This window comes from Salvelinus sp. IW2-2015, linkage group LG4q.2 (genome assembly GCF_002910315.2).
Source record: "Salvelinus sp. IW2-2015 linkage group LG4q.2, ASM291031v2, whole genome shotgun sequence".
NCBI lineage: Eukaryota > Metazoa > Chordata > Actinopteri > Salmoniformes > Salmonidae > Salvelinus > Salvelinus sp. IW2-2015.
The window spans coordinates 17473555-17500781 of record NC_036843.1 but is presented as its reverse complement, the minus strand read 5'-3'; the positions used below and the strand labels follow the sequence as shown (position 1 = coordinate 17500781).

Below are 27227 nucleotides of genomic sequence, written 5' to 3'. Positions count from 1 at the left end.
GGAAAACATTTTGCAATAGAAACCAAAATAATAATTTCTTATGGGACAAGAACAAGTAGTCCCCTCCATGTTTCAGTCCATTTCTTAAATGTGGTGCCTAATGAACACGACCCTGTTGTGTTAAAGGCAGGTGATATAAGACAATGGTGCCTTGCCTGTGCCCTGGATATTTGTCCATCCTCTTACAGTCTCATTGATGTCTTGTGTTTTATTATGTACTGTATATTKTTATTGTAACCGGGATAGAAGCCTCTACTCCTGTATTTTTCGTGTGCAYCTCTTAACTCCAAGAAACAAAAAAAACATTTTGAAAATTGGTCTTGGAAAAGTGGCCATACGTTTTCAAATCTCACTTGATTTATTCCATCCCTAAAGCATTCTACTCATGTTATGAAAATAATATAATTTTGTGCCATGGGTTTTAGTTGTTGTTATCACATATGAACTAAGGGATATGTGCATTTTTTGTAATCGTAACAATACATTTTGAAATGAATGGATGAGCAGATCTCTAAGTTTAAATAATTTGTCACCAGGTGGGGCTGAGGGTCTCCTGTAGGGTCATATCCATGTTGTCAGTAAACAAACAATGCACTGATGTTTATCATAGCTCTATAAAGAGTATAATATCTCACTAAATACCCACTTCTGTTGGTGTATACCTTTGTCAAAGAGAAACTTTGAGAAGAAGTCACCATTAAACTTGACTGCACTGTATGGCATGCATGAACACAACACACACACACACACCTACTTTGGCTCTGTTGTTATACACACAATTGTGAGAGACTCTTGAGTGAATGTGACCTGGTTCACTGTGAGTGAAGGGTCGTAAGGTAATTCATCAAAATTGATAAAGGTAGGCTTTTGAGTTATTACAAAAACAACTTAAATTTAAGACATTGGTGTTTAACTTGAATGTATTTGTCTTGCTATAAATGGATGTATCCAACCAATGCATTTTACTGTAAAGCAATAATCATCAAAGGATTTCAAAATATTTATGTATATTGTTAAATTAATCATGGTTATCTACGAGATGGATGAGCTGGATGACACATTAAATAATACTGTTGATAAATGCCTACTGTTCTCTTTAAAATTGCTTTCTTTGATCCTACAATGTGTACTTATACTGAACAAAAATARAAACGCAACATGTAAAGTGTTGGTCCCATGTTTCATGTGCTGAAATAAAAGATTCCAGAAATGTTCCATACACACAAAATGCTTATTTCTCTCAAATTCTGTGCACACATTTTTTTCCCATCCCTGTTAGTGAGCATTTCTCCTTTGCCAAGATAATCCATCCACCTGATAGGTGTGGCATATCAAGAAGCTGATTAAATAGCATGATCATTACACAGGTGCACCTTGCCACAGATGTCTCAAGTTGAGTGAGCTTGCAATTGGCATGTTGACTGCAGGAATGTCCACCAGAGCTGTTGCCAGAGATTTGAATGTTCATTCTCAACCATAACCCGACCTCCAACGTCGTTTTCGAAAATTAGGCTGTACGTCCAACCACACCAGCCCAGGACCTCCGGCTTCGTCTGAGACCAGGCACCTGGACAGCTGATGAAACCGAGGAGTATTTCTGTCTGTAATAAAGCCCTTTTGTGGGGAAAAGCTCATTCTGATTGGCCAGGCCTGGCTCCCCAGTGGGTGGGCCTGGCTCCCAACTGGATGGGCCTATGCCCTTCCAGGCCCATCCATTACTGCGCCCCTTCCCAGTCATTTGAAATCCATAGATTAGGGCCTAATGAATTTATTACAATTGACTGATTTCCTTACATGAACTGTAACTCAGTAAAATCGTTGAAATTGTTGCATTTATATTTTTGTTTAGTATATCTTATGGATGATGGATGGAATGAGTTAAAAATGCACTATGCAGAAATCGCTCCGCCATTTCCTGGTTSCTAAAATTCTAATAGTTCGCCTAATTTCAGTTTATGTGGCAAAACAAGCAAGTAGTCATTGTAATATCTAAATATATTTTACATAACGAAAAAGAACGTATTTTTTGCCATTTGAAGCTGGTGCACAAAACTAAAAGTAAAAGACGCAATAACTAAACTTAAGAACGGGAAGCATATAAAAGACGCACATGGAACTGATCTACCGCTTGCTTTCAATGAAAATTACAGATCTATTACTCACTCTTCAGTTTCATTGTTATGGAATTGGGTCCACTGTGAGATTTCTGATCCAGTATTGCCTAGATTCTCGCGAGAAGAAAACCCAAACATGAAAACACCCAAGGTCAGTAGTCGTCACTATTTACCAGAGTCACAGCCATAAACCCCGCCTATTTCTACACTTTTTCTTCTTAAAATGTGATTTTAAACCTAACGACACTGCTAACCTTATGCCTTACCATAACCTTAAATTAATACCAAAATGTTTTGTTTTTAGGAATCTTTACGATTTTGACTTTGTGACTGTGCTATCTAGTGGAATCCAAGTGCACGGATTGAGCGGAAGTAACGTTATTGTCATTTGCAAGATTATTATTATTTTTCTTCCAAATTCGTTTATGGGAATATGCATTAGRTACTACTAAAAACATTCCTCCCCAGGTAGCATGCATTCAGAGCGGTTTATATCGGAAATAGTTTGCTTTGCGCTTTCCACTTCCTTTCATCATGCACAGTGAAACATCGACAAGAAGCTTATATATTTTCTTATCATGTGCTAGCTACTATTATTCGTAAACATAAYTTGTATGGTATGCATAGGTTATACATGTATCATGTTAAAGAGGACGCATGCGTATGCCTCCCACTTTGCACTTACATAATAAACTCAAACCTCTTTGTATAATTATTACAACACTTTTCAGCCAAATTTGAATAGCATTAGCTAGCCACTCGGATGTCACCGTTTTGAAATGATTGATTACCCCAAATAAAGTATTTTAGATGCATTTTGAATAGGCCTGTGTGCTTTTTGTCTACCTCTCATTTCAGGTTTGAGCATGTTTCAGGCGTGGCAAGGTATAAGATTACTCACCAACTCAATTCGACGGTATCCAGTGCAAAGACTAGTGTGTGTAAAGGCCACCACCACTAGAACGTGCTCAGGTAAAACATCCAAGTAACTCCACTTTCATCGAGTTTAATATGTTGATCACCAGAATCGATCAAATCCAATCAATGAGAAAACAGGCAATAGACATTTATCTTTTCAGCAAATGTCAGTTTTCTATTTTGAGGACCCAGGTCAATCATTAGTTTAGGAAGTTGATTCCATCACCTAGCTGTATGTGAATATGTAACCCATTACCTAATTCCAGCTACAGTAGRATCTCTTGCTTGCCAGACTTGGAAGTCTCACATTGACTCAGTATATAAATCTGTCTGGCCAGTGTCGCTACAGTAGCCTGATATCAAAACTCGTCCATTCTAAGGCTAAGCATTTGGAGGAGGCGTTTGGTCAATGAGATTAGCCTACATCTGACACCCATTGACACATTAACCAATATAGCGCACCCTCTAGTAGACAGCAGTAGGGTGAGAGGCAACAGTAGCTGAGCCAGGTCAGTAGAGATGTCTAAGTGTCAGTCTGTTATGAGCTCTAGTGCACTAAGGGCTCTGATCCGTAAGAAAACCCATGGCATAGAGAACACTTCTGGACTTGCTGCAGGTAGGTACAACATATACAATGGCATAGAGAACACTTCTGTACTTGCTGCAGGTAGGTACAACATATACAGTGTGGAGAACAAGTATTTGATACACTGCCGATTTTGCAGGTTTTCCTACTTACAAAGCATGTAGAGGTCTAATTTTTATCATAGGTACACTTCAACTGTGAGAGACGGAATCTAAAACAAAAATCCAGAAAATCACATTGTATGATTTTTAAGTAATTAATTTGCATTGGCCATATATTGGCCATACCACACACCCTTGTGCCTTATTGCTTAAATATCACAATACTGCTTGAAAATCAACCAGCTGTATCGTCAGAGTGACGTTTACATTTAGGGCGTTCAGGATGGCAACAAAGGATAAGAAAGTAACATATTGTTCTATAGACCCACAGTGCAGTACATTTTGTGTGACTACTGTCAGTTAGAATCTTTGATGTAATGGTTAATTATTGAATGCAACCTCATGCACTGAACAAGCTCAAACATTTAACTTCCTCACTTTCTCTCCCCCAGTCTTTATAGAGAGGCACACATCTGAATCAAACAATGCAATACAATTCAGTGTACAATCTGACTCAATATTCCTTTTCATCATCAACGTCTGATTGACAGGCTACCAACAGGCTAATGTGGTGATCCTCCATAAGAGCCTAGCTGATGACTTCGAGGCATTCTGCCACGCCAACCCCAGCCCCCTGCCCCTGCTGTACAGGAGTCAGCCTGGGGAGTGGGGCTGTCCACCTCTCGCTGCAGACGCAGACATCAGGTACTGACTGAAACACCCCTAACACAAAATCTGACAACCATTACAATACAAATGCAACAATATAACATGGACACTACATGATACAAACAAACACATCACACAATAAGCCTACAGAGACTGCACCATCTTGAATTGGTTATATTTAATGTTATTATGGGGGTATTCCTGAATCTAGGGAGGCATTCATGTGATGCTAACTCAAGAGAGTTGTGACTTTGATGGTCATTTTTATGTCTTGAAACAATCCCTTGACTAACCATGTGAGGTTATTTTATGTGCAGAGAAGATGTCTGTTCAGAATATAGCAGTTCAGGCCGGGCAAAGTCTACTCTGAGTCGCCGTGTAGATTTAACGCTTGAGGATAATCTCTGTCTTGTATTCATGTAATTATTTCCAGGACATGAGCCTGCGTTTATGGCACATTTTTTAACTGAGAAATGTACCCATTCATCTTCCCCCATTGTTTTCTAACCTTTCACACTGCAGTAAAGCTAGTGTTGTTGTCTGTGTGTGTAGAGACTTTCAATAAAAACAGGCTGCGCTGTGTGAATGTAGGCTCTAGTCCATGTTCTCAGGAAAGGGAACCGTACCAGAGTATTTTCCACTTCCTATTCACTAGACAATGAGATTTCTGTTTGATCAACAGTAAATAGCATTCAAACAGCCTCTCCAGTCTATTCCTAGCTCTTTTGCTGCGTCTGTCTGTCAAGGAACCAAAGTTGCTTTACAATGATAGAACAAAAACAAACAGTAGTACAATATCAAAAGCATTTCTATACGTCTACTTCTCCACAGAGTGGACTGTCCCCAGTACTGTGTGTTTAAGGACGGCCTGCTGGTATCCAGAGTGTCCAGCCTGATGTCCTACAGCGGTCAGCTCCAGGACATGGTCAGCTTCTACCTGGGCTGTAGCTTCAGCTTTGAGAGGACACTGCGGGAGGCTGGGGTCCCTGTCCGAAATGTGGAGCAGAACTGTAATGTCAGCATGTTCAGGGTGAGACTGGGAAGGAGGGTTTCTGCCAGGTAGACATCCGGAGCGACTCACTGTGCCAACAGAACAGAATATAGTGATTTTCCACCAAGAAGGACATTCTTTTTCACAGGCTCGTAATTACCATATTATTTCTGATTTGGAGACAAACATATGCATAGTTCAAGAGACAAGACTTACAATGTACACAATGAGTAAAGCACATAATTTAGGCCTGCATTTTAATACACTGTTCCTCTGCAGACATCTCTCCAGTGTAGAGGAGTGGGTCAGTTCCAGTGCCCTATGGTGGTGACTATGAGACCAGTACCTGAGGAGAAGCTGGACATTGTGGCCCAGATCACTCACCTGACCCCTCTGGCCCATGGAGGACCCATCCACATCGGGGACCCAGGTACACAACTGCAGATGGGTCCTTTGTTTGTAGAAAACCAAAAGGCCTCTTCTAGCAATTTACATCCTGTCTGACTCTGCACCATCTCATCACAGCTGTGCTGGGGATCCAGGACGTATCCAGGCCGGAGTATGGGGACCCGGTGGCCCTTTGCCCAGGAGATGTACCTGCGTTCTGGGCCTGTGGGGTCACTGGTGTGGAGGCTGTCCAGAGTTGCAGTGAGTGGCTGTCTGGTTGTAATATTTATTACTGCATAACTGGCTAACAAGACACATATGGTGTTGGTTTCCCATTGACAATGGACAATAAAGTCTTCTTCTTCCTCCTCAGAGCCCACACTGGCATTCACCCACTCTCCAGGCTGCATGTTCCTCACTGATCGAGAGGACTCATCCGTCTCTGCGTCCACATCCACCCCTGAGCCTGACCAATGCCCTCTGACTTTCTCCATCTCCCAGCAGCCTTTGCATTTCAGTGTGGCGTCTAAGGCTGTAGTCCAGAGCATACGAGACCTGGAGAAGATCATTGGCGAGGACCCAGGAGAGAGGGGTATCCGTGCATTGTTTGTCCAGGATGAGTTGCTGAGGTCTTGCCTGTCCCTCTCCCATTCCTCATCTGTGCTCATCACTACGGGGTTCCCCACCCACTACACACACAACCCCCCTGAGGAGACAGACGGGCCCCCCGGAGCCATCGCCATAGCAGCCACCCTCCAGGCCCTCCAGAAGGAGGTTGCTATAGTGACGGATCACCGTGCCCTGGAGATGAATCAGAGGATTATGGAAGATGCAGTGAAGAAAGGTACATGGTTTGGCGTATGTGTGCCCTAGCCCTGACTCTATACAGAATTCTGTCAGTTTAGCTCCATATGTTTGGCTGACCTCCAACCTGTTTGTGTTTCTAGGTGTGATAAAGACAGCCGTACCACTACTCAGTTACCAAGGCAACAGCCCAGACTCAGCACTGTACTTCCTGTGTCATAACGGAGACCATAAAAAGCCCAGGTGATGACCTCAGCTTTCAACACGCACATCTTTCACTCCATCCTATTCACGTGGGTCAATTTAGTATTTTGTCTGTTATGCTCAGGTTTGACCACTTGGTGGCAATAGAGCGCAGTGGCAGAGCGTCTGATGGGAACTACTACAATATGAGAGGAGTGAACATCAAACACCTGGTGGACCCTATAGATGATCTATTCACCACAGCCAGCACCATCCCTGGCATCAGCACCACAGGTTGGTACAGATACTATGGAGTTTGGTATTCAGGTAAGCTACAGAAAGGTCCACCTGCTATGCACACAGATCTGTAGAACAATATGCATGTCTCAATACAGACTTAAGTGTGTGTGTGTGTGTGTGTGTGTGTGTGTGTGTATAAATAGGGATAGGAGATGGCGGGAACGAGCTGGGCATGGGCAAGGTGAAGGAGGCAGTGAGAGAACACATGCCCAATGGGAGCCTGATAGCCTGTGACGTGGCTGCTGATTTTGCCATCACTGCAGGTTGGGAATTAATGATGTATTCATTTGGACTTTATTTATTTACGTTTCAAATTGCCTTTAGCGACCATCCTTACAGGATTATTTACTATTTTATATTAAGGGCTGGGTATGTTACTTTCTAAATATAATTTGTTACTGATTAGATACCGCGTTTAGATTTACAATGAGCAGATTGGAGCTCATTCTCCAGTGCCCTCTGCAGGCCAAGGGATATAACTGCAGGCAGAAGGATGGTTGTCTCAGGTTTGATCAAGGGTTGTGTATTATGAACTGCATTCCATATAGTCAGGCTGTGTGCTACTGCAGGACAGTGTCACCACCACAGACATGCTCACTGAAACAGTCAGACACGCTCTCACCAACATCCTCTCACCATGAATCAGAGGTCAGAGCAGAAGTAGTTTCTTGCGTCAGCTGACCAGAGGAGAAGAGAAACTGTCCGGTTCACCTCAGAATACACACACACACACACACTGAAACAGTCAGACACTCTCACCTCAACATCCTCTCACCATGAATCATCGGTCAGAGCAGAAGTAGTTTCTTGCTTCAGCTGACCAGAGAAGAAAAAGTGTCCGGCTCACCTCAGACAACACACACACAACAATAGATTATTCACACAGCATTCGCGAGTAAGATTTCCAATGAATACTTTACACACACAACACTTAAACTTGATAAAGTGGCCCAACTTATTATGTTGAGAAGTTTACACTTGCAGACAAGAGAGACAACCCACTGGGAAAAAACTGATTGAATCAACATTGTTTCAACATCCGTGCCAGCAGCATACCACCCTTCTGAAGCTAAGCAGGGTTGGTCCTGGTCAGTCCCTGGATGGGAGACCAGATGCTGCTGGAAGTGGTGTTGGAGGGTCGAAAAAAATTCCCAATGCCTCTGGGCAGTGATTGGGGACATTGCCRTGTGTAGGGTGCCGTCTTTAGGATGGGATGTTAAACGGGTGTCCTGACTCTCTGTGGTCACTAAAGATCCCATGGTACTTATTGTAAGAGTAGGGTTGTTAACCCCGGTGTCCTGGCTAAARTCCCAATCTGGCCTTCGTGGCCACCTAATCATCAATGTAACTATTCCCTAGGTTGCTGCTGTAAATGAGAACGTGTTCTCAGTCAACTTACCTGGTAAAATAAGGGTTAAATAAATGTGATGTTGAATCAATGTGAAAAACTGATTGGATTTGTAGAAAGTCAACAACGTAAGGGCATTTAGTATTTTTTTCACCCAACTTTTAACYTTAATCCAATGACATGAAAAACTAGACGTTGAACTGACATCTGCGCCCAGTGTATAACCATTTGTGTTTATCTTTAAAAAATCTCATTAGATCATGAGACAGCATCATTAAGAGAGTGTATGAGGGAGACTGAGAAAAATTGAAGTTGTAAAACTGTTTTGAATCTCATCCTGTTCTTCGTCTCTACCCCTGTCTCTGGGATGTAGGAGTGTCTAACTGGGGAGGCTACGGCATGGCCTGTGCTCTGTACATCCTCAGTCTCTGTCCCATCCATCAGCGGTACCGCCACAAAGGCCTGGGCCAGCCTCACCCACCTACCCAGGACCAGCACCAGGCCTGGGCTGCTAGCCTGCCCTCTGTAGCCAAGGTACGGTAGTTCCTAGATCACACTTTATAACTTAAGAACAATACATTTGACAACGGTTGTGATACAACTGATAATGTTGAGTTTGTCTGCACAAAAATGTTTACACCACCGCTGTATCAAAAGCGTTTTATATCRGTTGAACTGGGCCAGGGATGTAGTCAAGGTAAGAATGTCCAGGCCCGGCTCTAGGCCAAACAAATTCTATGTCTATGTGTCTATAAGTATATCTATGATTCACTACATGCAGATCTTAGGCATGGGGTCAGAGCAGAGGCCATCCACTGTCACAGTGAGATCATTATAGTGAGGTGCAGACAGAGTCCCTAGAGAATAGGCCGGGCCGCCACATTCTGGACATTTTTGTATGCGTGGTGAACTCTCAGACCACTTCAGAACCCCAGCAAAGCCAATGTGTCATTAACATATACATCTGTATACATCTCACAACACTGGGCATCTGTTCCTAAACCTATTGAAAATAAGCAGTGTTTTAAATTAAAAGGTTGGCTTGCAAAAGTATATGCCCTATCTATAGCAAAATGTGGCAAGCTATGCTGGCCCCTATCCCGGCCTCCTCTCTTTACAGCTTGCCACATTTTGCTATAGATAGGGCATATACTTTTGCAAGCCAACCTTTTAATTTAAAACACTGCTTATTTTCAATAGGATTAGGAACAGATGCCCAGTGTTGTGAGATGTATACAGCACTTGACACAGATGTTTAACTCAACTAACTCACAACTAGCATTTAAGCCATCTCATAATATTCTTATTTTGACACCGCTCTAAAACGTCTTTACAGTATCTGTATTACAGTACTTGGGAAGCGTCGAAGTGATGGTTAAACAGTGCATGAGCAGGTTGCAGTGAGACGAGCACTGTAATTCAGACCCCTTGACTTTCTCCACATTTTGTTACGTTACGGTCTAATTCTAACATTAATTAAATAAAACATCTCATCAATCTACACACAATACCCAATAATGACAAAGTGAAAACAGGTTATTAGATTGGTTCTYCAAATGTATTAAAAATAAAAAACAGATACCTTATTTACATAAGTATTCAGACCCTTTCCTATAAGACTCTAAATTGAGCTCAGGTGCATCCTGTTTCCATTGATCATCCTTGAGCTGTTTCTACAAGTTGATTGGAGTCCATCTGTGGTAAATTCAATTGATTGGACATGTGGAAAGGCACACACCTGTCTATAAGGTCCAACAGTTGACAGTGCATGTCAGAGCAAAAACCAAGACYCGAGGTCAAAGGAATTGTCTGTAGAGCTCCGAGACAGGATTGTGTCGTGGCACAGATCAGGGGAAAGGTACCAAAATATTTCTGCAGCTTTGAAGGTCCACAAGAACACAGTGGTCTCCACCATTCTTAAATGGAAGAAGTTTGGAAACACCAAGACTCTTCCTAGAGCTAGCCGCCTGGCCAAACTGAGCAATCAGAGAAGGGCCTTGGTCAGGAAGGTGACCAAGAATCCAATGGTTACTCTGACAGAGCTCAACTGTGTAGTTGGGAGAACCTTACAGAAGGACAAACATCTCTGCAACACTCCACCAATCAGGCCTTTATGGTAGAGTGGCCAGACTGAAGCCACTCCTCCAGTAAAAGGCACATGACAGCCCGCTTGGAGTTTGCCAAATGGCACCTAAAGGACTCTCAGACCATGAGAAACAATATTCTCTGGTCTGATGAAACCAAGATTGAACTCCTTGGCCTGAATCTCAAGCGTCACATCTGGAGGAAACCAGGAACCACTCATCAATTGGTCAATACTATCCCTACGGTGAAGCGTGTGGTGGCAGCATCATGCTGTGGGAATGTTTTTCAGTGGCAGGGACTGGGAGACTAGTAAGGATCAAGGGAAAGATTAACAGAGCAAAGTACAGAGAGATCCTTGATGAGATCTTGCTCTCAGGACCTCAGACTGGGGCAAAGGTTCACCTTACAACAGGACAACGACCCTAAGTACACAGCCAAGACAAAGCAGGAATGGCTTCGGGACAAGTCTCTGAATGTCCTTGAGTGGCCCAGCCAGAGACCGGACTTGAACCCGATCAAACATCTCTGGAGAGACCTGAAAATACCTGTGCAGTGACATTCCCCATCCAACCTGACAGAGCTTGAGAGGATCTGCAGAGAAGAATGGGAGAAACTCTCCAAATACAGGTGTACCAAGCTTGTAGTGTCATACCCAAGAATACTCGAGGCTGTAATCGCTGCCAAAAGGTGCTTCAACAAAGTACTGAGTAAAGGGTCTGAATACTTATGTAAATGTTTTATCAGTTTATTTTAAATACATTTGCAAAAATGTCTAAAACCTGTTTTTGCCTTGTCATTATGGGGTATTTGTGTGTAGATTTTTTAAATTTAACCTTTATTTAACTAGGCAAGTCTGCTATATTTAAACCTGTGTCATCGGTCTCTGTTTGCCATGCCACAGGAGGAGGAGATGCTGTCCATCCTGGTGCAACATGGTGTCCGCAGCGGAAAGACAGGAACCTTGGGCATGGAGGTGGACGGCCTGTCCTTTCACCCCACACACTCTGACCTCATCATAAAGCTCAGGGACCGCACCTCACAGAGAAAGTGAAACTACACCTTACAAACTACCACCTATGCAAAGTAGTGAACACACCACCAACCCACGCAGAGAAGTGAAAATACCATTGCTGTCAAAATGCCGTTGCTGTCATTCGCATCCCCTCCTCCGTATCCACCACACCACCCCCAACGATTGGGGATGGTCCTTGGTCTGTGACCAGGTGGAAGCCCCACCCGAGCCAAAAGCTACTACACTGCAAAAAACTACACTATCTCACATCATTAATCATCTGATTGCATGGAACCTGAACACGATATTACAGTACATGGCAGTCTTCCTAAAGGCTTGAGTTTGATGCTGTCATGTTTGGATCAAACTGAGAAGTGTGGAGTTGGAGTTGTCTGCAGCTGTGCATTTGATTGCTCCCGYACGTTTATTACGAACTTCATAAATTAAAAACCTTTGTCCTTTTGTAGCTCAGTTGGTAGAGCATGGCGCTTGTACTGCCAGGGTAGGGGGTTCGATTCCCGGGCCCACCCATACATAAAATGTTTCATGCATGACTAAGTTGCTTTGGATATATTATGTTACTATAATATTACAAGCTAAAGCCTGATATCAGACAACGCCATAAACCAAGTTGGTTTTTATAGCTTTGTGATCTTAATTCTATTGTAAACAAGGCACTAGATTAGAACTATATACAACTGTTTTTAGTTTGATATAGAGTATCACAATTCCCAATCTCTCAAATATCTTGTGTTGAAAAGTATTCTTTTTTTGTTAGTAAAATCATCTTGTGTTGATTAGTAGGACCAAATMAATATAACCAAATAGAGAATCAGTCACGCACGCACAGTTCCGAAGGCAGACTGCTCTCAGGGACAGTTGACTGCCTTTGTGGCACACTTCCAACTGTGCTATGCTACTAACACTTCGTCTCCAGCTAAAAGTCAGAGGGGTCTGTGTGTTTTACTCACCAGAAATACTGGCTTGGTAACTTTTTGTCTTCCTTAGCTATGAGTCGGTGAGCAAAACACTTGCTAAGAGCAGAGTACCACTGAAACCTGTCCTAAAAACTCTCTGTAATTCTAATGGTGTTAATGACATTTGTATTCAAAATCATAATCACTTGTGATTATTTATTTTAATACACTACATAAACTGTTAAATCATGTAATAATAATTTGGAAAGTAATCAAAGTGCTGTTATCTGATTAGAACCAGAGCTCCACTGAAACATGATTTCATCTACTGTCAGTGCCAGTGTGTGCCATGTTAGGGGCCACCCTCCCTAAATATCCCACCTTCTCCCTTACTTCCTCCCTCCGCAGCCAAGGTCACTCACAGATCTGTCTAAAACAACCTTTCACACACATCTTACCGTCAACACTGTCTGACAAACACATGGTATGGTTTCAGGCAACCCCGCAAAGACTGAAGACATATTAAATTCTCCAGACAAATAATTCAATCCAACATTATGCTCCTACTCTTGTTTCTAGTCCTTATGTCACACAGTTTGTTTATCTATGGTTTTCTTATCTAACATGGTTATGATAGAAAGCAATGATATTAGGTTTGACCTTTCCAAATGAAGCCCTTTCCTTCTAGGTTCAGCCAAAGTAAAGTTAGTGTCGTCCAAGGAGGCTTCTGTTGCTAGGTTAATAAACAAACCAATGCTTTTTCTTCGCTAGCGACTGGTTACACCTGAGAATGTTTAGCATTACTCGATGATCSAATTAATGAGTTGCTTACTTGATAAAATAAATGTTAAAATGCAGAACTGAACAATTTCAGCCCAACAAAAACAGGACGCTGACAATTAGTGTCAATTCAACTCTAGTCCCACTGAGCTGTGTGTGTGTACGCACGGATCTGCTTCAAGTGTGTTTGGAGTTTAATGCATTAGTTGTGTTTGAGTGTGTAGTTCTATTTTGAATCAAATTCCAACTGCCAAGGCAAAGTTAACTAACTGGTTGTTTCTGGGACGACTCCTTCACAGGTGAGAGAGATAGAGATAGTTGACGTGATAGAGGAATGGCTTTAGTTGCATCTGCCTCAAACTCCTACAAGGTGGCAAAAGTGTGAAAAATGAGAACATACAAGACAATTTGTTTCATGCCTAAGACATATCAGATGAGCAATCTGAATAAGATGCAAATGAATGCATCAAATCTTGGGAGAAACAAATACAGGAAAGCCCGCTCTTCCAGAGAGCACAATCCCAGAGGAAGACACCTTAACTCTACAGAAGAATCCTGACACATTATGGCAGCATTTTAATATTGATGTTGTAAATATGAGAGATGTGCTGAGAAAATGTCCAATGAGACCAAATGAAAAGAAAAACAGCAAGGGTTCATAACTTCAGCAGAAGTAGAATAAKAGTCATGTAACAGCAACTATCCTACGCAACAAGAATGCATTTCCTGCATCACTGAATACAGTGTGTCACTGCTAACGTCAAGCAAGACCACATGGTCTCAAAGCAAATCTTTCAAATAACAAGAATTCAACAAGAGAAGAGAACATTAAACCCATGAATTGGTTAAGACATATCTACAAAAATAGACTTTGAACATTACTCTACAGATATATGTGTTCTTATTGTGTGGTTAAAGTGACATGCATACATATACACATTGTGTGGTTATGCATGTCACTTTAACCATTGTGTGGTTAAAGTGACATGCATACATATACACATACAATATTTGAACAAATATTACATTTGATACCATTAGAGACCCTGGGCTGATAGCGACGTATGAGTCAACACTATTGTTACACAGTCTCCTACTGTATGAAGTTATTCACCCATGATTTATTATCTCTGTATGTTTGCCTTACATGTTCCAATTCATCATCATCATCCTTAGAACAACCAGTCTATCCTTAGGTGATTTACAACTGCCTCATTCACCATTGAAAAGCCTCTTTTCCTATGTCCTTCTGCTTTGGGAAGATCTGGTACTTAAAAAAGTAAAAATACCAATGTAAGGAGGGGAAACATGCAGCAGAAAATCTGTGCAGAGTGTGAAAGGTGAGAGGTCAGCTGTGCTGGTCCTCATGTGGGGTACTACTGAGCTTGACGCCGCTGGAATAATCCACTTAAAATCTATCTTTTGGTATTTGTTTAATTGGTCCTCTGTTGATAGAGTCACCAAATGTTATGCCTGCCAGAAATCAAGTTTTCAAGATATTGAACTTTTAAATTATGCATAACTTGTCATATCGGCTGTATTTCTGCCTGCTTGAACGGCAATAGTTCAGATACACATTAAAACATGAAATGACCCGGGAATCAATAGAACATCACTCAGAGATGGACAAAAACAACATAACATTCAAAATTAATGAATTTCTGTTAAGGCTCTAAACCTGTGTATGTATGCATTTATGTGAGCTCCAAAAGTATTGGGACAGTGACACATTTGTTGTTGTTTTGGCTCTGTASTCCAGGACTTTGGATTTGAAACGATACAATGACTATGAAGGTTAAAGAGCAGACTGTCAGCTTTAATTTGAGGGCATTTTCATCCATCCTTTTCAGGTGAACTGTTTAGAAATTACAGCACTTTTTGTACATAGTAGCTGCATTTCAGAGGACAAATCCACTAATATCTGTAATAAAGTATTAAAAAGTGATGTATTTGGTCCAATATTCCTAGCACATCTTTACTACGTTAAGATTGTAACTGTATAAACTTGTTGGATGCATTTGCTGTTTGTTTTGAATGCGTTTCAGATTATTTTGTGCCCAATAGAAATTAATGGTAAATAATGTGTCCTTTTGGAGTCACTTTTATTGTAAATAAGAATAGTATAGGTTTCTTAACACTTAACATTAATGTGGATGCAACCATGATTACAGATAAACCTGAATGAATCATGAATAATGATTAGAGAGAAAGTTAGAGYCATAAATATACCCCCACGACATGCTAACCTCTCACCATTACAATAACTGGGGAGGTTAGCATTTTTGGTGGGGTATGACTTAAAATCCGAAGTGCTGAATTACAGAACCAAAACAACAGAAATTGTCACTGCCCCAATACTTTTGGAGCTCACTGTTTGTATGTATTTTTGTTTATGCTCTACACACTGTCATTTATGAATCTGAGCTAAGTTGAGGAATCCTTTACATACCCCTGAAATGGGAGCGATTCACAGATATTGAGCAGCAAGAATCTAACCCAAAAATCCTAGAGGACCTACGATAGAGATAAATTAGGTCACGTGTTGATATGTCTGATCTGTGCTGATAGGTATGAAGTCAGTCACTCCTGAAATCACCGTCTGGGATTTAAAAACCTGAGAATTAATATTAAATAATGTGATGAGAGATAGAAACAAAATGTTACAGGAAGAAATTTGCTAGCCTATATAGTTAGTTTTGAACTCAAAACTATCTCAAAAGAAAGCGTGTTAAAATTAAAAACAAAAAACAATACCTTAAAACACTGTTGTAGCACTGCTATAACACTTATCTCATCGCAGAATGACAATCATCACAATCTCATTGCAGAATGTTCCATGTCACTGTCAGTATTTTTCCCACCATCCCTCTTACCCAAATCTGGTTCCAGCTCCTAGACTACTATTCAAGCATCTTTAGGTCCTTCCAAAGAACTTTATAAAACCCATGTATTATTTATATTACTGCTAGATCGTCTGGTTCTGTGTCAGCGGTGTGACGGTTGTTGTCCCATTCTCGTTGGAGTCTGTCCCCGTGGTGGTGGCGGTAACAGGGCTGTGCTGTCCCCTGTGGCAGCTGCAGCAGAGGACCTGGGTACAGGCCTCCTGGGCCTGCTGGATCCCCTGCTGGGCGCTCTCACTGACGAAGCAGTACAGCGCCGGGTCGGCCACACAGTTGAAGCTGGTGAGCAGCAGGGAGAAGTGATAGTAGTTGAAGATACTGATGATGAAGGGGCAGTCCCTCTCAAAGACTGTACGCAGCAGCAGGAACACGTGGTACGGAGAGAAACATACCAGGAAGATGACAATGGTGCTGGTCACCAGGTGCTTGATACGGGTCTTCTGGGCGCTCTGAGTGCCAGTGCTCTTCCTGACTGCCCGCAGGACTCTGAAATACGACACGGACAGGATGCCCAGGGGGAACAGGAAGCCAACGGAGAAACGGTAGTAGTTAATTGGGTACTCCCACGGTTGCATGGGGTAGTGCTCAAAGCAAATCGATTGGTTGGTGCGGTCAGTGCTTAGTTCCTTGTGTCTGAAAAAGACCACGCCCACGGCAATCTCTTTCAGCCAGATGAACGCGCTGGCCAATGTAGCTGCCCGCATGCTCCGGAATGCTGTGAAGTGGAACGGGTACACCACAGCCAGGTAACGGTCTATAGAGATACAACATAAGAACCCTATACTAATATAGATGTTTTCATAGAGCAGGAAGCCACACAGTTGGCACAGCCACTCCGTTTGGCTCCAGTCATCTCCCTGGAAGATGTACTGCAGCCAGAGAGGCAACGAGGCCAGGTAGAGGAGGTCCGACATGGTCAGGTTGAGCAGGTAGACCCCCAGCTCGTTCTTGGCTCTCAGCTGCAGCCAGGCGTGGTAGAGGGAGAAGGCGTTGGTGGGCACGCCGATCAGAAGGACCAGGATGTAGGCTCCAGAGAACAGGTACTGGTGGATCTCATGGCTGATGGTGCAGTTAATGTAGTCCGACTCAACCTTAAACATGTTCATCGTCATGCCAGACATGGCCCAAATGCCATGTTCCTTTCTGTTAGTAGTAGCACCCACACACTACCAGGCTGTGAGACCCATGGTTAGGTTGACTCAACACAAAGGCCATATCTCCAACTCAGCTCTGGAAGAGAAAAAAACCCAACAAGTCAATGTCCTGAAATGAAAATACATACAATGAGAGTAATCTGATAGTCCATGTCTAAATATATCATTCTAAGAACAAGGCTTCACCAGCAGACTGTGACAATCTTAARTCAACTGGAATTAGCAATGGCCACTCACATCTTGAAATAACATACCAGTATGTTACAGTTGCAACTATTGGCAAGTTTTACTCATAAGTGTCATCTTTGCTTAWTATAAAAGTGTGCAAAAAAACATTGGCAGTACACACATACTACTCTCACTGCAGTATTCAGACAGGAAATCTATTGTAATCTGTGAGGTGTTTGGAYTCAGGGTGAAGTTACTACTTCATGTGCATCAAATGGCATACCGCCCCAACAGATCCACAGATGACCCAATCTCTACTGCACTCCACACTGCCCTTTCACACCTGGACAAAAGGAACACCTATGTGAGAATGCCCATGAAGCTCATCACTAAGCTAAGGACCCTGGGACTAAACACCTCCCTCTGCAACTGAATCCTGGACTTCCTGACGGGCCGCCCCTAGGTGGTAAGGGTTGGCAACAACACGTCTGCCATGCTGATCCTCAACAATAGGGCCCCTCGGGTGTGTACTTAGTCSCCTCCTGTACTCCCTGTTCACCCATGACTGCGTGGCCAAACACGACCCCAACACCATCATTAAGTTTGCTGACGACACAACAGTGGTAGGCCTGATCACCGACAACGATGAGACGGCCTATAGGGAGGAGGTCAGAGAACTGGCAGTATTGTGCCAGGACAACAACCTCTCCCTCAATGTGAGCAAGACTAAGAAGCTGATCGCAGACTACAGGTAAAGGCAGGCCGAACAGGCCCCCATGAACATCAACGGGGCTGTAGTGGAGCGGGTTGAGAGTTTCAAGTTCCTTGGTGTCCACATCACCYACTATCTATCATGGTCCAAACACACCAAGACAGTCGTGAAGAGGGCACGACAAAACCTTTTCCCCCTCAGGAGACTGAAAAGATTTGTCATTGGTCCCCAGATCTTCAAAAAGTTCTACAGCTGCACCATCGAGAGCATCCTGACCGGTTGCATCGCCGCCTGCTATGGCAACTGCTCTGTATCTGACTAAGGCGCTACAGAGGGTAGTGTGTACGGCTCAGTACATCACTCGGGCCAAGCTTCCTGACATCCAGGACCTATATAATAGGCAATGTCAGAGGAAAGCCCATAAAATTGTCAGAGACTGCAGTCACCCAAGTCATAGACTGTTTTCTCTGCTACCGCATGGCAAGCAGTACCGGAGCGCCAAGTCTAGGACCAAAAGGCTCCTGAACAGCTTCTACCCCCAAGCCATAAGACTGCTGAACAATTAATAAAATGGCCCACAAACAATTACATTGACACCCCCCCCCCCTTTGTTTTGTACACTGCTGCTTCTCGCTGTTTATTATCTATGCATTGTCACTTCACCCCTACCTACATGTACAAATTACCTCTAACCTGTACCCCCGCACACTGACTCGGTACCGGTACCCCCTGTATATTGCCTCGTTATTGTTATGTTATTGTGTTACTTTAGTTTATTTGGTAAATATTTTCTTAACTCTACTTGAACTGCACTGTTGGTTAAGGGCTTGTAAGTAAGCATTTCACTGTAAGGTCTACACTTGTTGTATTCGACGCATGTGACAAATAAAGTTTGATTTGATCACCATAGCTTCTCCATTTCTGCTGTGTGTGTGTTTTGTGTTCCCCCACAACTCCAGACCAATTAGAGTGATTTTCCTGTGCTCCTGTGAGGGACATCAGGAGGACTGAGGAGATCAGGGAACAGTCCAACAGTACGGACATTGCAATTTATTGCCCTGACCACATCTGCAGTCCTCATGCCTCCTTGCAGCATGCCTAAGGCACGTTCACACAGATGAGTAGGGACCCTGGGCATCTTTCTTTTGGTGTTTTTCAGAGTCAGTAGAAAGGCCTCTTTAGTGTCCTAAGTTTTCATAACTGTGACCTTAATTGCCTACTAAGCTGTTAGTGTCTTAATGACTGTTCCACAGGTGCATGTTCATTAATTGTTTATGGTTCATTAAACAAGCATGGGAAACAGTGTTTAAACACTTTACAATGAAGATCTTTGAAGTTATTTGGATTTTTACGAATTATCTTTGAAAGACAGGGTCCTGAAAAAGGGACGTTTATTTTTTGCTGAGTTTAAACGTAATGAGGACATTAAGGGGTCAGTGCTTATGGTATAGCTGACCCTGCTCATGTATTATTCATTGAGGATACTAGACAATCTAACGGAGTTGACCAKATTTTGGAATCACAGTTTTGAAATAAATATTCTTTGAATTCAGATAGGGCTATTGCAAGAAACTACATAATATCCTTTTTCAGTTAATATCCATTTGGAGAGTTTGAAAATTGGGATCCTTTGCTCCGGACAATGTCATTTCCAGTCATAGAGCCGACATGGAATTTAATAAGTATTTAGAAAATTCCCAGAACAAATATTTTTCCTTATAACATGTTGGTAAATGTACATTTTAAGCTCAAATAATGCAACAAAATCTATAATAAGGTTTCCCTGCCGGACAAGGAGTGTCCTGACTTTCAAGAACCACCAAGATGCATATCCTAACTTTCTCCACCAGTGCCGGTGTTGTGCCGAAAAGCTCCCCACTTCCAGAATTCTCCCCCCCTTCGCGTGAACGCGCACACACTCAGTTCTTCATTGCTGCAACTTGCTTGAAGGGGGGGGGGGGGGGGGGGGTWTTCTGGCAGGGGGGAGCTTTTCGGCACAATATTGACTGCAGACCACAAACATTACAGCACAATTAGCAGCAATCAGACCTTGGAGGTAATGTCTAACTGAAGGCACTCCTGTGCTGTGAGTCAGCAATGAGTATAGAGATCCAATTCATGTCGGTTTAATTTCAGCAGTATCTAATCGGCTTTCCAAAGAGCCACTTGCTTGAGGCAAGTGTGTGTGTGTGTGAGTGACTAAATCCGAACCAGTTCATAGCTCAATGCCAGTCAACCTATTCAGTCATAGACCAATCATTCATAGACCAATACACCGGAGACTGGCTSCCTGAGGGCATTACTTGGCCCACTAAGAAAAACTCCAAGTGACTGGGGGACCACAAAAAGAATGCATTGGCACATTGATTTAGTTTGACTTCCTACTTCTTGTCCTAAACGCCCATAGAATAATTATTCCACCATACTCACTTGCAGAGGTATTGGACAATGACTGCTTGGACAGTGTAATATTTTAAAAGCTGGAAAAAATGTATATACCCACTTAAAAATATAGACAACTCTTTCCAAACCTTGCACCTGTTATCGCATTGGTCTCCAAGCTGAAATCTGTCCACAATATATATACTCTGGCTAAATACTGTCCACAACACAGCATTTTGTTTTTTTCTCAGTATAGCCTACATGATGTTTAATAAGATAGTTGCATTAGAAGAAGCTAAAATTGCATACATACATGTATTCTATAATATACACAATTTAGGCTACTTCCCTCAGACAACAAACACTGGAAAGCTTATTGTACAATTGCAATAGCACAGCATTTAGGAATTATTTGCAAAAATTGTCATTTCAAACAATTCGTTTTTAAAACCAATTAGAGCTACCAAGGCTTAGCCTATAAAAAAAATACATAGAATGAGTCTTTGGGGCAATGGACTAGGTTTAGAATATACAGTTGACTAAATAAAGCACGTGTTGCATTATTATAAAGATAGGATAAATAAAATAAAAATATGTTTACCTTATCTGCCTCCCTTGTATTAGGCTGCGCGCGCGCTGTCTGATGGTGAGAGGCCATAGGTTTCTCCGTAGCAACTCGGTCAGTGCTCTGAAGAAAGAATCGCATTTTTTTTTACTAATCCGAAAGTAACCCTGCTATACCACACAAGAGTGCCACTGAGGAACGTCAGAGGCAGGCGGTCCCAAGGTGTTTCCCTRAGCGCCACAGAACATTTTCCCGAGAAATGTGTGTGAGGTGAGAAAAATATATATCAAAACCACACTTTCATGATAAGAATGATCGTTGCGCCAGTGCAGGACATCTTGAACTACATCTATCATCATGTGAGTGAATTCCCTGTCCMCCTCCTTCCAGTAAACTACACTCCTACTGTGTGTCTATTCATGCTGGGACTGACACTCTAATAATATTTTATCAGTTGCATGGTGTGGGTAAAACCATCACATATTACCCTGACTATTGTCACACAGTAACATAAATCGGCCTACAAAGACAGGCAGGATAAACTACATTTTACAAAACTTTATTTAAAAAGGTTTCAATTGTTTTTGGACAAAAAAGGTCTATGCATCTTCATTAAGCTATGAAAACAAATCACAAACATTTGCTATATTAAAATMTCAGTATCTTTGCACGTTTGTAGGTCTGTCATAACTAGTCATTTTTTAGTAGTGTTTGGTCACGATTATCAAACTCCAATCTCTAACCTACCGTACAGTATACACAGAACCGACGTACCAGTCGAACAAAACACATGGTGATGGAACACGTATTGTGCATAGAAAAGAGAGGAAAGAAAGGAGGATAKCTAGTCAGTTGCACAACTGAATGCATTCACCRGAAATGTGTCTTCCACATTTAACTCGGAATCAGAGAGGTGCGGTGGGCTCCCTTAATCGACATCCATGTCATCAGCGCCCGAGGAGCCGTTGCTGTTGTTGGTTAACTGCCTTGCTCAAGGGCAGAACGGTAGAATCCGAGCCACCTTGCTGGCTCGGGGATTCAAACCAGCAACCTTCCGGTTACTGGCTCAACGCTCTTAACTGCTATGCTACCTAGGCCTGTGTGTGATCCACAGCAAACAGCTGATGTTCCTCTTGGGAATGCCAATCATGCCAACCTTTGATCAATCTGTTTGGTATCTGAATAGAACAAGTTGAAGGAAGATTTGAGTGCCAAATATTTTCATGCTCTACTACATAATGTTTACATATCTTACAGTATATACAGTTGAATTCGGAAGTTTATATACACCTTAGCCAAATACATTTAAACTCAGTTTTTCACCATTCCTGACATTTAATACAAGTAAAAATTCCCTGTCTAAGTTCAGTTAGGATCACCACTTTATTTTAAGAATGTGAAATACCAGAATAATAGTAGTGATTTATTTCAGCTTTTATTTCTTTCATCACATTCCCAGTGGGTCAGAAGTTTACATACACCTTAGCCAAATACATTTAAACTCAGTTTTTCACCATTCCTGACATTTAATACAAGTAAAAATTCCCTGTCTAAGTTCAGTTAGGATCACCACTTTATTTTAAGAATGTGAAATGTCAGAATAATAGTAGAGGTAGTGATTTATTTCAGCTTTTATTTCTTTCATCACATTCCCAGTGGGTCAGAAGTTTACATACACTCAATTAGTATTTGGTAGTATTGCCTTTAAATGGTTTAACTTGGGTCAAACATTTCGGGTAGCCTTCCACAAGCTTCCCACAATAAGTTGGGTGAATCTTGGCCCATTCCTCCTGACAGAGCTAGTGTAACTGAGTCAGGTTTGTAGGCCTCCTTGCTCGCACACGCTTTTTCAGTTTTGCCCACAAATTTTCTATGGGATTGATTTCAGGGTTTGTGGTGGCGACTGCAATACCTTGACTTTGTTGTCCTTAAGCCAGTTTGCCACAACTTTGGAAGAATGCTTGGGGTCATTGTCCATTTGGAAGACCCATTTGTGACCAAGCTTTAACTTCCTGACTGATGTCTTGAGATGTTGCTTCAATATATCCACATAATTGTCCTGCCTCATGATGCCATCTACTTTGTGAAGTGCACCAGTCCCTCCTGCAGCAAAGCACCCCCACAACATGATGCTGCCACCCCCGTGCTTCACGGCTGGGATGGTGTTCTTCGGCTTGCAAGCATCCTCCTTTTTCCTCCAAACATAACGATGGTCATTACGGCCAAACAGTTCTATTTTTGTTTCATCAGACCAGAGGCTGTCTCTTATACACATCTAGATGTGTATAAGTGAGCGGTATGACGGCTGCGTGGTCCCATGGTGTTTATACTTGCGTACTATTGTTTGTATAGATGAACGTGGTACCTTCAGGCGTTTGTAAATTGCTCCCAAGGATGAACCAGACTTGTGGAGGTCTACAATTTTTTTTTCTGAGGTCTTGGCTGATTTCTTTTGATTTTTCCATGATGTCAAGCAAAGAGGCACTGAGTTTGAAGATGTGGATGTATTTCAAGGCCTACCTCCAATCGACCCAAAAACTTCTGTCCCACTGGAATTGTGATACAGTGAATTATAAATGAAATAATCTGTCTGTAAACAATTGTTGGAAAAATTACTTGTGTCATGCACAAAGTAGATGTCCTAACCAACATGCCAAAACTATAGTTTGTTAACAAGAAATGTGTGGAGTGGTTGAAAAACAAGTTTTAATGACTCCAACCTAAGTGTATGTAAACTTCCCACTTCAACTGTACTATAATACACTCTAATAGGCGGACTAGTCGTCTACCTAATAGAGAAGTCTAATGAGATTTTTATCAGAAAACGCATCAATACATTACGATAATGAGAGGTTGTGCACAATTCAAAATGACACCACCCTTAGTGAACCACACACTCAACTTCACAACAAACTCATTTAGGTGAGAAGATAAAAACACAAARAAGCAGACATAGTTTTGTCATTTGAGAGGAACATAATAAATACATTGAGTCTTACTGACATTTTAGAGCTGGGTAGCGGTGTAAAAAAAATATACAAAATGTAATAATTCCAACTATAATTCCACTATCAATAATTCAAAACTAAAAAGACAATCCTTTAATAGCCTCTTGTCGATAATGTCACCGATTAGTTTTCTGTAATAAAAATGTATCCAGTGTTCAGACACATATCTACTTATTCATCCTTGTCTTATAGTGCTCTTCGGATTGTATTTGGAAAATAAGATTTKTTTTCTGCACATACAAGATATCTATTGTATAGGGATCAGTTTTCTGGGGGCATTAATGGTGGTTAGTCATGGAGAACATTATACATTTCATTTTTTAATTCTTCAACCTGACCAATGTCTCAAACTCTCATTCATCTTTCTTAATTTCTCTCTGTCCATCATCACCATTATGTCAATCATRTCCAAATCTCCATCTTTCTTCATCTTAAACTCACTCAATCCTTTCCTCCAGAAATGGTCCCCTCTTGCTACAAAAAGCCCTGCTTTGTCTCTCTTCATGAGTTGGTCAGTCTGGTGTTCCCTCCCTCTATGGTATATCTGCCTGTTTCGTCCTGCCTCGCGTACACAAAAACAGATATGGGATGAATTACATGCTCCCCACAAGCCAGTTTCACTTTGAGATGAGATATACGCAAAAGCCTATAGTTTGGGTCACCCACAGACGCAACAGAAAACAGCATGTTCAAAGTGGGAGCGGACCCATTTCCAGTAATGTGTCACTGAGGCTGTGTTGAGATAAACAATCTGTCCTCAAGCTCCTAAAGATGGAGGACAGACGTTACCATGCAATTACTCTGGGAGTGGTCTTTCTCTCCTTCCCCAAAATGTTAGTTTTTCAGATTCAGAATAGAACTCATTGGACAGGGCCAGACCCACTGTGCTGTGCATACAGTGCACATAGAGCAACCAGTGTTGTCCAATAGAAGAAAAGAAAAATACATTCGTTGCTCTCTAGTGCTTTTGCCTTCCTCAAAGCATTCCTGTACACGTTAATGTAACTGCGGCACTGGCGGTCCCAAGTACCATGCCCACGTGTTGGTCATGCAAATCAACCATATGTTGCCAGCTGGGTACAGCGCCCTGTGGTGTGGTGTTCTCTTTGGGGTAGAATTTCCTTTATGAAGCTTTAAAAGCAGCTAGGAAGTTTCAAATGGTCAGAAACAGAAAGGATGTGGTCCAGTACAGTGAGGACCAGCCTAGCGGTGCCAGACCAGGTATCCTGTGGTTTAGCAGGAAGAAAAGGTTTTGTACAGTACTGAGGCCTGCCACTACAATAACGGCTCCTAGACACAGCCGTACTCATACCACACAGTCTGAGGGTCGTTGTTGGGGTCTGGGGYGGTGCTCCTGGGGTGCTCCTCTGTGCTGCAGCTCAGCCCCCCWCCTCCTCCCCCCACCTCTGGTTTCTTCAGCAGCGGGCAGTTAGCCTGGAGCCTCGCATCCCCCTCCTGTGGCTCCTCCAGCCTCAGAGCCGGCGCTGCCCTCAACATGGCAACCTCCCCACAGTGGTTCTTCTGGTGGGTGGGCTGTCCTTGTTGCTGRAGTCCGGAGCTGGGGCTGTTGTTCCTGGGGGTGGAGCCTGGTGTTGTTCTCCCTCCGTAGCACTTGGGCTGCAGGGACAGGGAGGAGTGGTGCTGGGGAGGGGCCAGGCTGAGAGGTTCCTCTTTGGGTGGAGCCAGAGACAGTCTGCGGGGGTCTATGTCCAAGGGTCCTGCTAACCTGGCAGACTGGGGGCGCTCCCTGGCCGTGGCTCCAGCCCCAGGCCTCCTGACCACCCCATCCCCACCACCTCGGCTGGGCGAGCCTCCTGCCTCCATGTCTGGCAGGTAGCTACCTGGACCATTGGAGTGCAGCAGGTCAGCGGAGGCCAGGCTGAAGGTCCGAGACAAACTGCTGCTGCCCAGACCTCCTCCACAGGGTGAAAAGGGTCCCAGGGGTAAAGGCCGCCCCCCTGTCCCTAACCCGTTGCTGGTCCGGTTGGGTAGGGTCTGTGAGTGGGACTGGGGCATGGAGGTGGATCCCTCTTGTAGCCGGACGCTGGGCTTGACACACTGGCCTGGTTTGGAGGTCCTGCCTGGCCCCTCGCCAGCCCGGTGGCGGTCTGTGTCTCTCTTCACAGTGGGCGTAACATAGCTGGTGGGGGTCTTGGCTCCATRTCTCAGAGGAGAGGGCCGACAAAGGGTGGATCTCTCTCTCTGTTCTAATGGGTTGAAGTAGTCCGCCACCAGATCTTCCCGACTGCCTGACTGCACCTGAGGGGAGGGAGAAGGGAGACAGAAACAGTACGTAGACAGATTTGTCAAGGAAATAAACCCTCATCACCCAGGGAGGGAGTSCATCCAGAGCTATAACTCTCCATGCTCAAATTCCTGGATCACTGGGAATTCAAGGGTTTTTCTTTATTTAAAAAAAATTCGACATTGTAGAATACTAATAAAGACATTAAATAACACCTATGGAATCATGTAGTAACCAAAAAAGGTGTTCAACAAATACAAATATATTTTATACTTGAGATTCTTCAAAGTAGCCATCCTTTGCCCCGATGATATCTTTGCACACTCTTGGCACTCAACCAGCTTCACCTGGAATGCTTTTCCAACAGTATTGAAGGAGTTCCCACATATGCTGAGAACTTGTTGGCTGCTTTTCCTTCACGCTGCTGTCCAACTCATCCCAAACCATCTCAATTGGGTTGAGGTTGGGTGATTGTGAAGGCCAGGTCATCTGATGCAGCACTCCATCACTCTCCTTCTTGATCAAATAGCCCTTACACAGCCTGGAGGTGTGTTGGGTCATTGTCCTGTTGAAAAACAAATGATAGTCCCACTAAGCCCAACCCAGATGGGATCAAGCCCAACCCAGCGTATCACTGTGGAATGCTGTGGTAGCCATGCTGGTTGTGTGCCTTGAATTCTAAATAAATCACAGACAGCACCATCACACCTCCTCCATGCTTCACGGTGGCAACCACACATGCGGAGATCATCCGTTCACCTACTCTGCTTCTCACAAAGACACGGCAGTTGGAACCAAAAATCTCAAATTTTGACTCATTAGACCAAAGAAAAGATTTCCACTGGTCAAATGTCCATTGCTAGTGTTTCTTGGCCCAAGCAAGTCTCTCCATCTTATT

At 42.9% G+C, this 27227-nt stretch overlaps 3 protein-coding genes across 5 annotated transcripts in view; 1 reads left to right on the top strand and 2 right to left on the bottom strand.

Annotated features, from left to right (window-relative positions):
• The first annotated feature begins 1375 nt into the window (after positions 1-1375).
• On the top strand, positions 1376-15140 carry dglucy (D-glutamate cyclase). 3 transcript variants are annotated; one of them, XM_023986847.3, is made up of 12 exons: positions 1376-2265; positions 2973-3086; positions 4271-4424; positions 5220-5418; positions 5659-5809; positions 5905-6027; positions 6140-6610; positions 6714-6813; positions 6899-7047; positions 7197-7316; positions 8775-8935; positions 11388-15140. In XM_023986847.3, exons 2-12 carry the CDS (start codon positions 2981-2983, stop codon positions 11535-11537), a joined length of 1884 nt encoding a protein of 627 aa, XP_023842615.1. In that variant the 5' UTR covers positions 1376-2265; positions 2973-2980; the 3' UTR covers positions 11538-15140. The 3 variants fall into 3 exon arrangements, with proteins under 3 accessions (XP_023842615.1, XP_023842614.1, XP_023842616.1); XM_023986846.2 differs by lacking the exon at positions 1376-2265 and adding an exon at positions 2303-2582; XM_023986848.2 differs by lacking the exons at positions 1376-2265; positions 2973-3086 and adding an exon at positions 3166-3648.
• Positions 13755-23328, bottom strand: LOC111963419 (ovarian cancer G-protein coupled receptor 1). The gene is made up of 3 exons (XM_023986843.3): positions 21113-23328; positions 14162-17325; positions 13755-14095 (listed from the first exon to the last, which is right to left on the bottom strand). Exon 2 carries the CDS (start codon positions 17214-17216, stop codon positions 16161-16163), a length of 1056 nt encoding a protein of 351 aa, XP_023842611.1. The 5' UTR covers positions 17217-17325; positions 21113-23328; the 3' UTR covers positions 13755-14095; positions 14162-16160.
• Positions 23329-23765: 437 nt separating this feature from the next.
• Positions 23766-27227, bottom strand: part of LOC111963418 (protein Daple-like) — an 81616-nt gene continuing 78154 nt past the window's right edge. The window contains exon 31 of the mRNA XM_070443411.1: positions 23766-26343. Within this exon, the coding sequence (XP_070299512.1) occupies positions 25375-26343 (969 nt within the window). The 3' untranslated portion in view covers positions 23766-25374. The remainder of the gene's footprint in view (positions 26344-27227) is intronic.